Genomic DNA, 15,443 nt, shown 5'->3' on the forward strand with positions numbered 1-15,443 from the left:
AACCCCAGTACTCCACCTCCACCTTGCTGGCGTCTGAGTCGGACTGGAGCTCTCTGCCCTTTACCAATCCATCCATCTGGCCCATCAAGACTCACTCTCATTTCATCAGTCCATAAAACCTTAGAAAAATCAGTCTTGAGATATTTCTTCGCCCAGTCTTGATGTTTCAGCTTGTGTGTCTTGTTCAGTGGTGTTCGTCTTTCAGCCTTTCTTACCTTGTCCATGTCTCTGAGTATTGCACACCTTGTGCTTTTGGGCACTCCAGTGATGTTGCAGCTCTGAAATATGGCCAAACTGGTGGCAAGTGGCATCTTGGCAGCTGCACGCTTGACTTTTCTCAGTTCATGGGCAGTTATTTTGCGCCTTGGTTTTTCCACACGCTTCTTGCGACCCTGTTGACTATTTGAATGAAATGCTTGATTGTTCGATGATCACGCTTCAGAAGCTTTGCAATTTTAAGAGTGCTGCATCCCTCTGCAAGATATCTCACTATTTTTGACCTTTCTGAGCCTGTCAAGTCCTTCTTTTGACCTATTTTGCCAAAGGAAAGGAAGTTGCCTAATAATTATGCACACCTGATATAGGGTGTTGATGTCATTAGACCACACCCCTTCTCATTACAGAGATGCACATCACCTAATATGCTTAATTGGTAGTAGGCTTTCGAGCCTATACAGCTTGGAGTAAGACCACATGCATAAAAAAGATGATGTGGTCAAAATACTCATTTGCCTAATAATTCTGCACTCTCTGTATAAACCGCTATCACTACACGCTTCTAAAGAATACTGGTTGCCTGGCTGTCATAACTATGTTTTGGCTCTAGTCATTTCTGAGTCACCTGCCAAGCAAGCCAGTGGCGTTCCACAGAAGCCAGGAAACTGGTATTGTTCAAAAAGGAATAAAGATGGCATGCTCCATTTTCCCTTCACATACACTTCAAGAGACACTGAAGCGGCAACATTTTTTTTTTTTTGATGATTTGTATGTGTAGTACAGCCAAGAAATAAAACATTAGGAGCAGAGACATAAGTCTAATATTGTTTTCAGTACAGGAAGAGTTAAGAAACTCCAGTTGTTATCTATGCAAAAGAGCCATTGAGCTCCACGACTTTCAAAGACGCAGAGAGCTCTGTCTTCTGAAGCTTGCTATCTCAACTGTCAGTCATTGTATTTTCTTTTTCTCTGCAGAGAATGGTTCAAAAGTTCACTTGCCTGCTCTGTAAAATCATGTAGAATGCTGAGTATTTTGTAAACTGCAAATATTAGAGAATAATGCAATGTTATAAAAAAAAACATTTTGTTATGTACCTCTCAGACCCGTGGTAAGTGTGCAGTGTAGTTTTGGGTAACCTTGCTGCTGGTGTGCCGCCTCCTATGTCCCAATTCTTCACTTCATTACCGCTGGGGGTGCCTGTACTCCGTGACCCCAGCCGCATGTTTATGACACCACATATATGCGGTGGTGTCACGGGATACAGGTGCCTCCCGGGGGTAATGAAGATAATATATGTGTAAGAGGTCGTTCCTCTCGGCTGCAGTATGGTCTGAGGCAGCGACAGAGGTAGAGTCAGCTGACACTCAGGCGGGGGTTTATGTAAATATTATTAAATATTGGTTGCTGACCCTGCCTGGGATTAAACCCTGGTCTCCCGCATTGGAGGTGGTGCGCTTGACCACTGTGCTATGGCTGATACTGTCAGGAAGTTTTGCTGGTCAGTACTGGGTGGGTCAGCTGACCTGTTGTGGTCATCTAGGTCAGCTGATCTCGCTGTCAGCTGATTGATGCCTGCGTGTTATTAGCTGTTGTGTGCATGTGGCCGGCCACTGATTGGTTGCATGTAGTATTTAAACCTGCTGAGTGCTTTCTGTCATTGCTCGTGATAGCTTCTAGCTCTTGTTTGCTGGCTACTCTGTTTACCTGTTCTTGTTATTGGATTACCTGGATTTCGACCTCTGCTTGTTCATTGGATTTCCCTTGTCTGCTGCCTGCACCGACCAATTGCCTGGATTACCGTTGCGACTGTTTGCTGCCTGCCCTGATCTCGGCCTGTCTGACTACGCATCTGTATTGACATTCTGCACCTTGATTACCTCAGCTCTATAGGTCTCAGGTGACTATTACAGGTAAACTGTATTGTATCCATTGCTGCCGTGGTGTCTTGCTATCTGGCCAGGTCATATGTGACATCTACCTGCAGGGGGTTTAGTTTGTTGTTAGGAAGGAGCTTTGCGCAGGTGTTAGGGCTGGATTAGATGCCAGTCATATGAGCATACGATCTGACCTATAGCTAGTACCTGGCAAGCCTGACAATATGGCACATAGGAGAGGTGCAGCAGACAGGTGAGCCAAAACTACACTGCATGCTCACCATGAGTCCAGGGGATACATATTACATAGGTGAGGGAGATCGGTAGGGGAATGCCAGTTGTCAGGAAATGGCATGCCACTACCGGCGTGTACCTGAGTGCATTCAAACAAGACATTTCCTGCATTCCAGATCGATAATTTAGGCCAGAAATCAATCAAAACAACAATTGGGCAGCCACAAATAGAGTAATGTATGGGCACCTTCAATCTAGCATAAAGTGAGAGCCATTGCCAAGGTTGTCAAAGCAAGCAAGGTGGCCATATAATACAACCAAATCATTATATTTTTACGTTTCTTATTTTTTTTCACTAACATGATTGACTGTATAAAATAAATTGATCTATGAATTTTGCAGAAAATTCAATAAATGCCTAATTAGGCATGCTGAAATATTCTGTTGGCTGGTTCTGTGAAATCAGTACTTTAAAAAGAACAATAGAGAAAAACGGAAGCAACATTATATGGTTACCTATAGTTCTGAGAATCTGCTGTGGCCAAAAGTGTCCTAGGTCTTACAATGAATTCTTTCAATCAGAACTTTAAAAGCATAAACAGGTTCAGTACTCTGACCTTTTAAATGTCATGGAGTTTATGGTGTGTATTTCCCTGGTACTTGTGGCTGCCTAAAAGAGATTGTGACACCAATCTGAGTCCATGTTCACAAGGACCTTTAAAGTGAACCTAAAGCCAGGGGGAAAAAAATGAGATTTAATCACTCGGGGCTTCCCTCCGCCCCCTGCAGCCGATCAGTGCCCTCGCAGCTCCGCTCCGATGGTCCAGGACCCGCCGGCGAACACTTCCGGTTTGGCCGTCACCGGCCAACAGGCATGGGAACGTGAGTGATTCTTTGCGTTCCCAGCCTGTATATCGCCCCCTATGCTGCTATTGCAGCCAGGAGCCCCGGGTGAGTAAATCTCATTTTTTCCCCTGACTTTAGGTTAACTTTAAGTTACACTCATCTGTCTATAAACATGCGTCTTAATAAAATCACATTATCACTTTATGGTTATAAGTTAGCAATGGTTATTTTATTGGTTCCGGCTATCTTAACTACTGTTTTTTTTCAGTATAACAGGTTGCAGGAAGATGTTGTGCCTTTACCCCATCCGGTTACCTTCTCAGATTCATGGGACAACACATTTGTCAAGATGCCCTGTTCAAGGAACAATGTTTATCCAATGGACGACCATGTGAGAAACCTTTAAAAATGAAAATTATCATGGAAATGCATGTTATGGATCTATTTTAATCTTTATCTTTTTAACTTTGCAGAATGGTGAAAAGATACTTGGAAGCCGATGGAAAATCATTGAGTCATCTTTGAGAAGCAACATAAAAAATCCACTTGACTTAAAGGTATTTTCTAGTTCTAAACTTCTATATCACGAATGTTCACTTTCATTGCTTGATATGAAATTCCAATTTTGGCTTCAACAAAATATTTTGATCGGAGGACCCTCTACTCTGTAACTCGCATTCATTCATATGAGATGGCCTAATGAATTAGGAGCAGGGTGGAGTTATTCCGACTAACTTTAACAACATGGGGCTGTTACTTCTCCATGCTACTTTATATCACTGGTTCTAAATTTGACATGAATTCACTTCCTCCCAGCTTGATGCCAATTAGTTATTTCCATAGCAATCTTGGGCAGTATTCACACAGGCAGTTGACAGTGGTCCATTCACTGCCTGTCAAATGCTCCCATTAATCCGCTGGCTTCTTGCAGGTAGGTGTTTGGCATGGGAAATGAGGTTGTGTCCATTCTATCTATGCATGCATACCTGAACAGGCTGCAGCATCCTCTTGCTAGAAGTTATAAGCTGTGCTTCTCTACTGAGTAATAACCACACTGCATGTCAGCTGCTGATTGGTGTGGTTACAAGCGCTGCTTTTTTGTTCCTTTGCACAGTAATTCAGATGGCTTTTGTTTCTTGGCTTTATAAGCGGATGGCAGAGTAGGAAGGTTGCTGATTAACATCAGTTCTGGAGTTCTGAAAATGCCAGTAAAGATGACTATACAGCTAGCACACACGCAACAGTGTGTGACATTGCAACAAACCCCGGCCGCTGTCTCCACCCACCTCCCAAATATAAATGTGTCTCCATGCTCGAGTCTTGTAAATCTCACCTGCTCCAGCTGCGGTGACACACGGTCTTATCCATTTTCTCACCTGAGCGCCACCAGGCGCATGTGACGTCACACACACCCCATGTGCTATATGTGCCACCAAGTGCTGGGGCTCGGTGTGCCGAAGGCGCTTTAGGAAGAAAGCTGAGACCACCAGCAGTCAGTGCAACTGGAGCAGGTGAGGTTACAATGCACAGCCACCTGGGGTTGTCATTTACATTTGTAAGGACAGCGACTAGGTGGCAGCGGTAGCATCACAAGGCAGATTCCCAGGATCGATTTCTTGCTGAAACCGATCAGGAATTGACCTGTGGTGCATGGTCAGCCAACAGATCTTTCATCGATCAGATTTGATCTTAGTCGATCTGCCCATACATGACTAGATGTATGGGCACCTTTTATGCCCCATGTACATGATACAATTCTTTGTGCGATTCGATTACAATTCTATTTACGATCCGATTGAATCGACATGTCCGATCAGGATTCGATTCAATTCGATTTGCCATTGTTTTGCAATGGCAAATTGAATTGAATCAGATCCCGATCGGTCATGTCGGATTTAATCTAATCGTAAATAGAATTGTAATCGAATCACACAAAGAATCGTATCGTGTAGATTGGTCTTTACAGTACTACTGCCTTATCTCTTCCTCCATTAACACATTTGCTGTTAACAGCCCATTGATTAACATGAGGTGCTAGATCTGATGCTTTTTTTTTTTTTTTTTTTTTTTTTTAACAAAAGAACGCATAAAAAAATCATCTTGTGAAAATGAACCCAAAATAATCTTTTTAGCTAGACCATGCATTACTGGGTCCATAGTAAAAAAAAAGTGTTCTTGTTTTACTCCATTTGGCAACACAGTAGTGATAAATGCTGTCATATGACTGATCCAGTTACATTTCGGATGACTACATACATTATATGCCCCACAACATTGTTTATCAGTTACCTGTAACAAATTACTAATCAATAAATGAGCACTGTTTGCTCACTACTCTTCAAAGTCTCACTTGATTTTCATTGGCAAAAACGATTGTTTGTGACTCTTGTATCGGTGCAGGTGATGCTCAATGTCAAATCACAATCTACTGTGCTTTATTTCAAAGTGACCAATGAGGGCTATTGGGGCTATTGTTCAATACATTTTGGCCACTAGTATTTATCATTCTATAGCATGCTTTCTCAACTAGGGTTCCTTGAGTACTCTGCAAGGGTTCTTTGGCATCGTGGGGGGGGGGGGGGGGGGGGAATAATAGAGCACACTATAATAGGGGGTACTGTAACAAGAAGCACTAAATTGGGGGCTCAGGAGACAGTATAATGTGTTGCAGTGTAATAGGGGGCAGTGAAATAAACAGCCACACATACTTTTGAAGAACAAAAGTTATTTGCAGGGTTCCTCCAGGGTAGAAAGGTTAAGAAAGGCTGTTCTATACATATGTGGTCTCAAGTCATGTAATCGTAGGATTTCGTAGAAGTAGAGGTCACATTTTTACACCTTTATTGAGAAAAAAAAATTCATCTTAAAATTTAAAATGCTTTCATCATGAGAGTTTACTCAACAAAATGAGTAGAGCAGTTATTTCTATCTTTACCCATCTCTAAATACCTGCTAACGTGTGTCAATTAACATTTTCATACTGGTGTCCAGCAGATGGCGCTTTTGTACTTTCTTTTCAAGCCAAACTCAAATTCTCTTACGTTTTGTCACTTTACAGGCAGCAATTCTGGCATATAACTTGACCTATTCCAAGAAGTGGGACTTCACTGCTTTGATTGACTTTTGCAATAAGGTAATGCATGCTTTTTCAATACATTTTTTTTTGCCTGTAGACATACTTTACTGCAAGGTGCTCCTGATATATATATGTATAGTTGTCTCTAGCATGGCTATACAATACAATAACATTTCGATAGAGCTTTTCTCCCATAGGACTCAAAGCGCTTAGGCTCTCTCAGATTCAGTAGTTGGTAGTAGGATGAAGTATTCACACAACAAAAGTTATATTCCTGCAAATGCCAAACTGAACAGGTGGGTTTTCAGTCTGGATTTAAACACGTCCAGGGATGGAGCTGTCCTGATCTGCTGAAGTAAGGAGTTCCAAAACGTAGGAGCAGCATGACAAAAGGCTCTGGGACCAAAAGTTTCCAAGTGGACTCTGGGTAGGACTAGATTATTAGAACCTGTAGATCTGAGATTGCAGGGATTGCTACGCAGCTGTAACATTTCTTTCATGTATCCAGGGCCCAGAATATTTAGTGATTTAAATGTCAGTAGGCCGAACTTGAATAAGACTGTGTACAAACCTGGAAGAGCTGTTATCTTGCATTAAAGTGAATGTGTACCGCTTTAAAAATAAAAAAGTCAGATACTCCCCTAAGGAGAGGGAAGGCTCGGTCCTAATGAGCCTTCCCTCTCCTCTCCCGGTCCCGCGCAGGATCCCCCGCAGCAGTATTCAACCAGTTCGGTCAAATACTGCCACTTCCGCAGCCGAAGGGATGTTTCGGAAGCCTTTGGGAGCACTCGGGCTCCCGAAGACGGGCCGCTCCATACTACGCATGCGCGAGCGTCCTCTATGACGCAATCGTGCGTGCGTAGTATGGAGCGTCCCGTCTTCGGAAGCCCGAGTGCTCCCGAAGACCTTCGAAGTCCCTGCGGCGGCGGACGGGAACGGAGGAGCCAGCACAGCACCGAAGGCACCAGGAGAGGAGAGGAGAGGGAAGGCTCATTAGGACCAAGCCTTCCCTCTCCTTAGGTGAGTATCTGACTTTATTTTTATAGCGGTACCCATTGGCTTTAAAGATCCATGATCATTCGGTGCTGGAAATCTAGTGTACAGGTGTCTCCGGATGTTTCTAGCCTCCTCTGTACCACAATATATATTGACACAGACAAGACACGGAACATTTATATTGTGCTTTTCTCCTGGTGGACTCAAAGCGCCAGAGCTGCAAGCCACTAGAACGCTCTGGCGGGATGTTAACCCCTCGATCGCTGCCATACAAGCGTATAATACGCTTTGTAATGTATACAATCGAGGGACCACCAGGGCAGACTGCAGCCACCCTAAGTTGCACCCAAACACACTGATCTGCCCCCCCCCCCCCCTGCCCTCTGATCGCCCACAGCACACCTCAGACCCCCTCCCCTGCCCAGACCCCTGTTTGCACCCAATCACCCTCCTAATCACCCATCAGTCACTATCTGTCAGTGCTATTTTTTTTATTAGGTCCTAATCTGCCCCCTGGGGGCTTCTGATCACCCCCCCCCCCCCCCCCACACACACACACACACACACACACACACACACACACACACACACACACACACACACCCTCAGATTCTCCCCAGACCCCCCCCCCCCCCCTCGTGTACTAGATACATCTATCCTCCCCTGTAATCACCTGTCAATCACCCCGTCACTGCCACCCATCAGATCAGACTCTAACCTGCCTAGACTACTCCTCACGGTTTAGGGCCCCTAAAATGCCAGTTAGTGGAAAATGACACTTTGTGAAGAAAAGAAATCAATTTCCGCTAACTTGTGACAAAAAATAAATCTTCTATGAACTCACCATACTACTAACGGAATACCTTGGGGTGTCTTCTTTCTAAAATGGGGTCACTTGTGGGGTTCCTACACTGCCCTGGCATTTTAGAGGCCCTAAACCGTGAGGAGTAGTCTAGAAACCAAATGACTCAAAATGACCTGTGAAATCCTAAAGGTACTCATAGGACGTTGGGCCCTTTAGCGCAGTTAGGGTGCAAAAAAGTGCCACACATGTGGTATCGCCGTACTCAGGAGAAGTAGTATAATGTGTTTTGTGGTGTATTTTTACACATACTTATGCTGAGTGGGAGAAATATCTCTGTAAATGGACAATTGTGTGTAAAACAAAACAAACAATTGTCATTTACAGAGATATTTCTCCCACCCAGCATGGGTATATGTAAAAATACACCACAAAACACATTATTCTACTTCTCCTGAGTACGGCGGTACCACGTGTGGCACTTTTTTGCACCCTAACTGCGCTAAGGGGCCCAAAGTCCAATGAGTACCTTTAGGAATTCACAGGTCATTTTGAGACCCTTGGTTTCAAGACTACTCCCCACGGTTTAGGGCCCCTAAAATGCCAGGGCAGTATAGGAACCCCACAAATGACCCCATTTTAGAAAGCAGACACCCCAAGGTATTCCGTTAGGAGTATGGTGAGTTCATAGAAGATTTTATTTTTTGTCACAAGTTAGCGGAAATTAATTTTTATTGTTTGTTTTGTTTCACAAAGTTTCAATTTCCGCTAACTTGTGACAAAAAAAAAAATTCTATAAACTCAACATACTCCTAACGGAATACCTTGTGGTGTTGTCTTTCTAAAATGGGGTCACTTGTGGGGTTCCTAAACTGCCCTGGCATTTTAGGGGCCCTAAACCCTGAGGCGTAGTCTTGAAACCAAATGTCTCAAAACAACCTGTGAAATCCTAAATGTACTCATTGGACTTTGGGCCCCTTAGCGCAGTTAGGGTGCCACACGTGGTAACGCTGTACTCAGAAGTAGTATAATGTGTTTTGGGGTGTATTTTTACACATACCCATGCTGGGTGGGAGAAATCTCTCTGTAAATGAACAATTGTGTGTCAAAAAAAAAATCAAAAAATTGTCATTTACAGAGATATTTCTCCCACCCAGCATGGGTAGATGTAAAAATACACCCCAAAACACATTATACTACTTCTCCTGAGTACGGCAATATCACATATGTGTCACTTTTTTGCAGCCTAACTGCACTAAGGGGCCCAAAGTCCAATAAGCACCTTTAGGCTTTACAGGGGTGCTTACAATAAGGCACCCCCCAAAGTACCAGGACAGTAAACACACCCCACAAATGACCCCATTTTCGAAAGTAGACACTTCAAGGTATTCAGAGAAGGGCATGGTGAGTCCGTGGCAGATTTCTTTTTTTTTTTTTTTTTTTGTCACAAGTTATCATTTTCCGCTAACTTGTGACAAAAAATAAAATCTTCTATGAACTCACCATGCCTCTCAGTGAATACTTTGGGATGTCTTCTTTCCAAAATGGGGTCATTTGGGGGGTATTTATACTATCCTGGAATTTTAGCACCTCATGAAACATGACCGGTGCTAAGAAAAGTCGGAGATGCTTCAAAATGGGAAAATTCACTTTTTGCACCATAGTTTGTAAACGCTATAACTTTTACCCAAACCAATAAATATACACTGAATGGTTTTTTTTTATCAAAGACATGTAGCAGAATAAATTTGGACAAAAATGTATACAGAAATTTTACTTTATTTGACAAATTTTATCACAGAAAGTTGTCATTTTTTTGACAAAATTCATGTCTTTTTTAATGAATATAATAAAAACTAAAAATCGCAGCTGCAATTAAATAGCACCAAAAGAAAGCTGTATTAGTGACAAGAAAAGGAGGGAAAATTCATTCAGATAGTAGGTTGTATGACCGAGCAATAAACCGTGAAAGCTGCAGTGGTCTGAATGGAAAAAAAGGCTCTGGTCCTTAAAGAGAAACTCCAACCTAGAATTGAACTTTATCCCAATCAGTAGCTGATACCCCCTTTTACATGAGAAATATAATGATTTTCACAAACAGACCATCAGGGGGCGCTGTATGACTGATTTTGTGCTGAAACCCCTCCCACAAGAAGCTCTGAGTACCGCGGTACTCTGGGCAAACTGCCACAATGTAACAATGTTCACAGACAGGAATTAGCTGTTTACAGCTGTCTCTAACAGCCAAAACAGCTAGGAGCAGCTACATAACCTGCCCACAGTAACAATGTCACCATGTAATACATGTCAGAATGTGAATCTGGGAGAGGAAAGATTTTACAATGAGCAAACACTGACTAAATCATTTATACATAATTATGGTAAAAAATGAAGCACTTTTTTTTACTACATTATTTTCACTGGAGTTCCTCTTTAAGGGGTAGAAAGACTGTGGTCCTCAAGTGGTTAAAGGATGTTCCTGCAGTGTGAAGTCATGTGCAAGTAGCCCCTCTCCTTTCCATAGAGCAGAACACACTGCGCGGCCATCAGCAAAGTTACAGATCTAGAGGAACTTTTATTTTCATTTATAGTCCCATAAATTGATTTTTAATAAAAGTGTAATACATAAACTGCATGTATGGAATCAAGTAATGTTTTAACATGCATGCAATGGCTGGACACTACCCATCATCTGCCTGTGGCCCACTAGTGAGGTCTGTGCAACAGCCTTAGAACCACTTTTCTGTGTGACGCTAGCCCTGTGTGACGCTAGCCCATGTGATTAGTATTTCTGCAGACTTCTTTCACCATTTTCACTGCCTACTTACATGCACATTCACATACAACCAAGTGGCCTCCTGTTGCAGCTTTGCTTAGCATGAGATTGATGATGATGATGAGGTTATTATTATTATTATAATTATTGCAAAAGGCATGTTCAAATCTTGATACAGAAAACTTGCTATAAGTGAGTTGTGGTAAGACTGAACTCACTGTGTGAAAACAGGCAGAATCAGGTAAGTGGTGATCTCTGTCACAAATATTGTCACACTGTCCACTTTAACCTCCTGAGCGATAATCCCGAGCTGAGCTCGGGGTATGTCGCGCAGGAGGATTTCTCAGGCCCCGCTGGGCCGATTTGCATAATTTTTTTTTTGTTACACGCAGCTAGCACTTTGCTAGCTGCGTGTAACTTCCGATCGCCGCCGATCCGCCGCTACCCCGCCGTTCCGCGCAGCCCCCCCCCTCCCCAACCCCTTGCGCAGCCTGGCCAATCAGTGCCAGGCAGCGCTGAGGGGTGGATCGGAACTCCCTATGACGTCACGACGTCCATGACGTCGGTGACGTCATCCCGCCCCGTCGCCATGGCGACCAGGGAAGCCCAGCAGGAAATCCCGTTCTGAACGGGATTTCCTGCTTACTCTGATCGCCGAAGGCGATCGGAGTGGGTGGGGGGATGCCGCTGCGCTGCGGCTATCATGTAGCGAGCCCTGGGCTCGCTACATGATTTAAAAAATAAAAAAAATTAAAAAATAGTGCTGCGCCACCTCTTGGGCGATATAATTGTATCGCCCAGAGGGTTAAAGGTGCGTAGATACACACACAACACAACGGTTGTCATCCGAAAGGATGGGGACTTGATCTCTCCTTTGATGTCAGAGCTGTATAAATACTGAATAATAATGTAGAGTACCTACACACCTTTGTGACGCATCATTGATATCCTTTTTATGCGATTGAGCTGTCCTGTCTGAATGCACTCTACGATTGTGCTTTCGTTGCTGGGAGGTTCTGCGCATGCGCAGTTCTCAAAAGAATGAACAGCGCGTGCGCAGGACACTGGGCGACAGGAATGCAATTATGAAGCGTGTGCAGACCGAACTGGGCATGCACAGTGGAGACCATTTTTTTATGCTCAACCAGTGCAGTTTTTTCTGCTCAACCACTGAAGGATGATTGATGATGATTTGAGCCATGTGGATCAATAGGAAGCAATCACTTTGAAAGCTTTCAATTCAATAGTGATTACATTATGGCTTTGCATGCATTGTGTTTGTCCATTCCAATACCTGTTGCAAGGCCACTGAATGTGATTAGAGTTATTCAGGATAGAATTCTAAAAATAGCCTTCACTATGGTTGCAGTTTTAATTTCAAGTGTGCTTTTGGTCCCAAGGGATTTAGTAGTGCCATTTTGATATATGGTGTTATTAACTAAAGCTGTAAATCTCTGGAAGAATGATTTTTGCTTCTATTTAAGGTCTGTTCTCTTTTAATAAAAGACTTTTGTATTTTTCTCAAGTCATTCTTTGTTTTTGCTAGTTTCATTCTAAAATTATTTTCAGGTGTGTAATAAGAGTGTTGAGTTCTGGATACATTGTCGATGCAATATTAAAGCGGAATATAACCCTGCATTTCAACTTTGCTCTAAAACATTATTTATAGCATATTATATGCAAAAAGCATTTTTTTTTGTTTTACTAGACCAGCATTGGAAGGGTTAAACACAGACGTTTCAAGTTCCGTGGAGAGATATGTAGAAGTTCAGATTATTACATTCTATGTATCTATTGAAAAACAGTTACACACTCTTTGGCTGTCCTCCAAGCTCCTTCTCAGTGAGAGAGATGAGTCACATTCAACACTTAGATACATTTATGTAAACAAAATGTATCTTTTTCAGGTTAGGATGCGTCTGCAGAAATCTCGAGGAACTTTAAAGCCCTGTGTAACCCTTCCAATGCTGGTCTAGTAAAAAAAAAATGCTGGTTGCATATAATATACTGTAAATAATGTTTTAGAGCAAAGTTGAAATGCAGGGTTATATTCCGCTTTAAGTAATGCTAGGTGCATTAAACTGAAATGGAACAGCATTCAGAAATGTAATGTATTTAACTGTACAACAGATCACATCTTTTTACTCTGTTAGCGGAATGTACATTTTAGTTCAAATATGTAGCATATGGCTTCATGGTTACAGTTTGCCTAAAAACACTTTAAGGCTTCTTTTACACTGTATATCGCAATGCCAATTTGCGATTCTGATTTGCAACTTTCACTGCATGCTAGCAACACAGGAAGAAAAACGCAGCAAGCTGGACTTTTTTTTTTAAAATCACATTAAAATCGGAATTGCGTGTAGTGTTAAAGAGCCCTTACATTAAGTTCACGTTCACCCTATCTTGTACCTTCAGACTGAGTTAATTCAAATGGCAATTAAATACAATTTGGAGATTAATCCTATGTATTATTGAAAATGTTGGTAGTCCTCTGTATTTGGTCTTTTTAGGAAAACATCCGTTCTCAGCCCCAACATCGGGGGAGGGGGTAATTGCTTTCAAGTCTTTTGTGGAGACCTTAAAGTGAACCTGAAGCAAAAAATTAAAGTCAAAATAACCATTTTTACCTCCCATGTAGTCTACTTATTAATCTCTTTCTCCTCTCCTGCGTCCTGTTTGTACGCTGTGATCAATTGAATTCTCCATCCTCCATTTTGAAAATGGAAATGACCCCATTACAGCTTCCTGGCAGCACACTGTTAAACTGTAATATCACCCACTTGAGCCATAGGGAAACATGGACATTATCTTGCTCATCAGCAATCCTTTCAGTTATAACTGACAGCAACTGATATATAACTGACAGCAACCATTATATTTCAGCTCTGACAAAATCTTGTCAGAATTGAAAGAAATCGTTGTAAGAAGAAAATGGTGAGCTTCTGAGAGGAACTGACGGCGAGGGAATTATGTAATATTCATTTGCAGGTACATCATGGGTTTTCCTCCAGCCCCATAAGCACGGATGCGTCCCTCGACATCCTCCCGTTGTCCTCCGTTCGTCCACAATCATCCCTGGTATCTGTCTCAGTTAGCTCCAGTCTGGCTCAGTGACGTCAGCCGGGGTCTTCTGCGCATACGCAGGAGGTCTACGCTTGCACAGAGAACCCTGACTGACGTCACTGAGCAAATACCAGGGCCAATTACCACTAAACGGAGGACGGCGAGGGACGCACCTGTGCTTATGGGGCTGGAGGAAGCCCCAGGTAAGTAAAAAAAATAAAAAATAAAAACTTCATACCACGAGATCTTTGAGTCTCTTTAACGCAAGTCTGAAGTGAAACTAAATTTCTAAAATGAAATATTCCCTGGACAGCTCACTTAAAGCTTACCTACATTGCCTTATAATCCACAAACATTGCCTTGTTTTGCTAGGAGCCCACTGTGAAAATGAGCACTTGACCTTACTACTACCTCCTGCAGTCGACCTGTGCCCCTGCTGGTACTAAACGAGTCTCGGGTTCCCCGCCGCAGGTTAGTTTTGGTGACTGGCTCTGTCGCCGGCCACTGCACCTGCATGGCCCTGGTGCAGGTTTGTAACACGTGCGGCAAGTGCCGCAGACACAGTGGCTGGTGACAGAGCCAGTCGCTAAAACTAAGCTGTGGCGGGGGACCCGAGGATCGTTTAGTAGCCAGCCAGCTGGAAGTTTTCACCCCCATATAGTTGTTGGAAGTACTATACACACGGTCTTCTGCAGACTTATTATCGTAAGGTGTAAAAGTGCCTATTCACTAAGCAATTTTTCCTGTCAATTCCTGGCAGATTCGATCACAGTGATCAAATCTGCTAGAGATCAATGGCCCCCTGATTGTAATTTTGATCAGTTTTGTTGGTGGGGGTACAGCTCACACTGCAGCAGTAAATGGTAACTTTGTATGCAGTGTTCAGAATGTTCCACTGCTGTATGACACAGGCTGTATCCTATCTAGAGCTGTGCATGGTAAAGGAATCGCCTTTCCCCACCCTCCACATTCATTTTGAATCATTCCAACCCATCCTAAGGATTGGAGCAGATTCAAAATGTACAGGGATGGGTGAAGGTTCTATGCCTGCACAGACCTCTAGTACCAGCTGCTGCAGTATAAACTGAGACATCCCACTCAACTCTTTAAAATAGAATAGGCAGTTGGATGGATGGTGGTCAGCAGTAGGACTACACACTGAGCACGTCTTTTAACTTCCCTTGTGAACTAGCCCTTAGGGTTACATGAAGCCAGTGTTGTAATTCAACCTAAAAGCATTGGTTTGAGTATATACATTAGTCTCAGAACACTACACCATTTGATTCACATCTGTCATCAGAATTATGTTTTATTCTTTGATATCTACATCAAAAGACCCAACTTCGACTAGATCTTTCACAGGAAACCGCTTAAAGGGAACTTTAACTCAAGTTAAAAAAAAGTTTTACTTACCTGGGGCTTTTACCAGCCCCCTGCAGCCATCCTGTGCCCTTGAAGGATTTGTTTTTTTTTTTTTACTTGAGTTAACCACTTCGGCCTATCTATATATCCGTCCAGATAGACTACACAGCTGCTGCCACCATTCGCTACCCCTG

General features: G+C 42.9%; 1 protein-coding gene across 6 annotated transcripts in view; it reads left to right on the plus strand.

Moving 5' to 3' along the window:
• The window catches only part of LOC137536576 (poly(ADP-ribose) glycohydrolase-like), a 205,517-nt gene that overhangs the window by 46,894 nt on the left and 143,180 nt on the right, over positions 1–15,443 (plus strand). For all 6 annotated transcript variants that reach the window (XM_068258820.1, XM_068258819.1, XM_068258822.1 and 3 more), the window contains 3 exons: positions 3,440–3,562; positions 3,645–3,728; positions 6,230–6,304. In XM_068258820.1, the coding sequence (XP_068114921.1) occupies positions 3,440–3,562; positions 3,645–3,728; positions 6,230–6,304 (282 nt within the window). The remainder of the gene's footprint in view (positions 1–3,439; positions 3,563–3,644; positions 3,729–6,229; positions 6,305–15,443) is intronic.

This window comes from Hyperolius riggenbachi, chromosome 10 (genome assembly GCF_040937935.1).
Source record: "Hyperolius riggenbachi isolate aHypRig1 chromosome 10, aHypRig1.pri, whole genome shotgun sequence".
NCBI lineage: Eukaryota > Metazoa > Chordata > Amphibia > Anura > Hyperoliidae > Hyperolius > Hyperolius riggenbachi.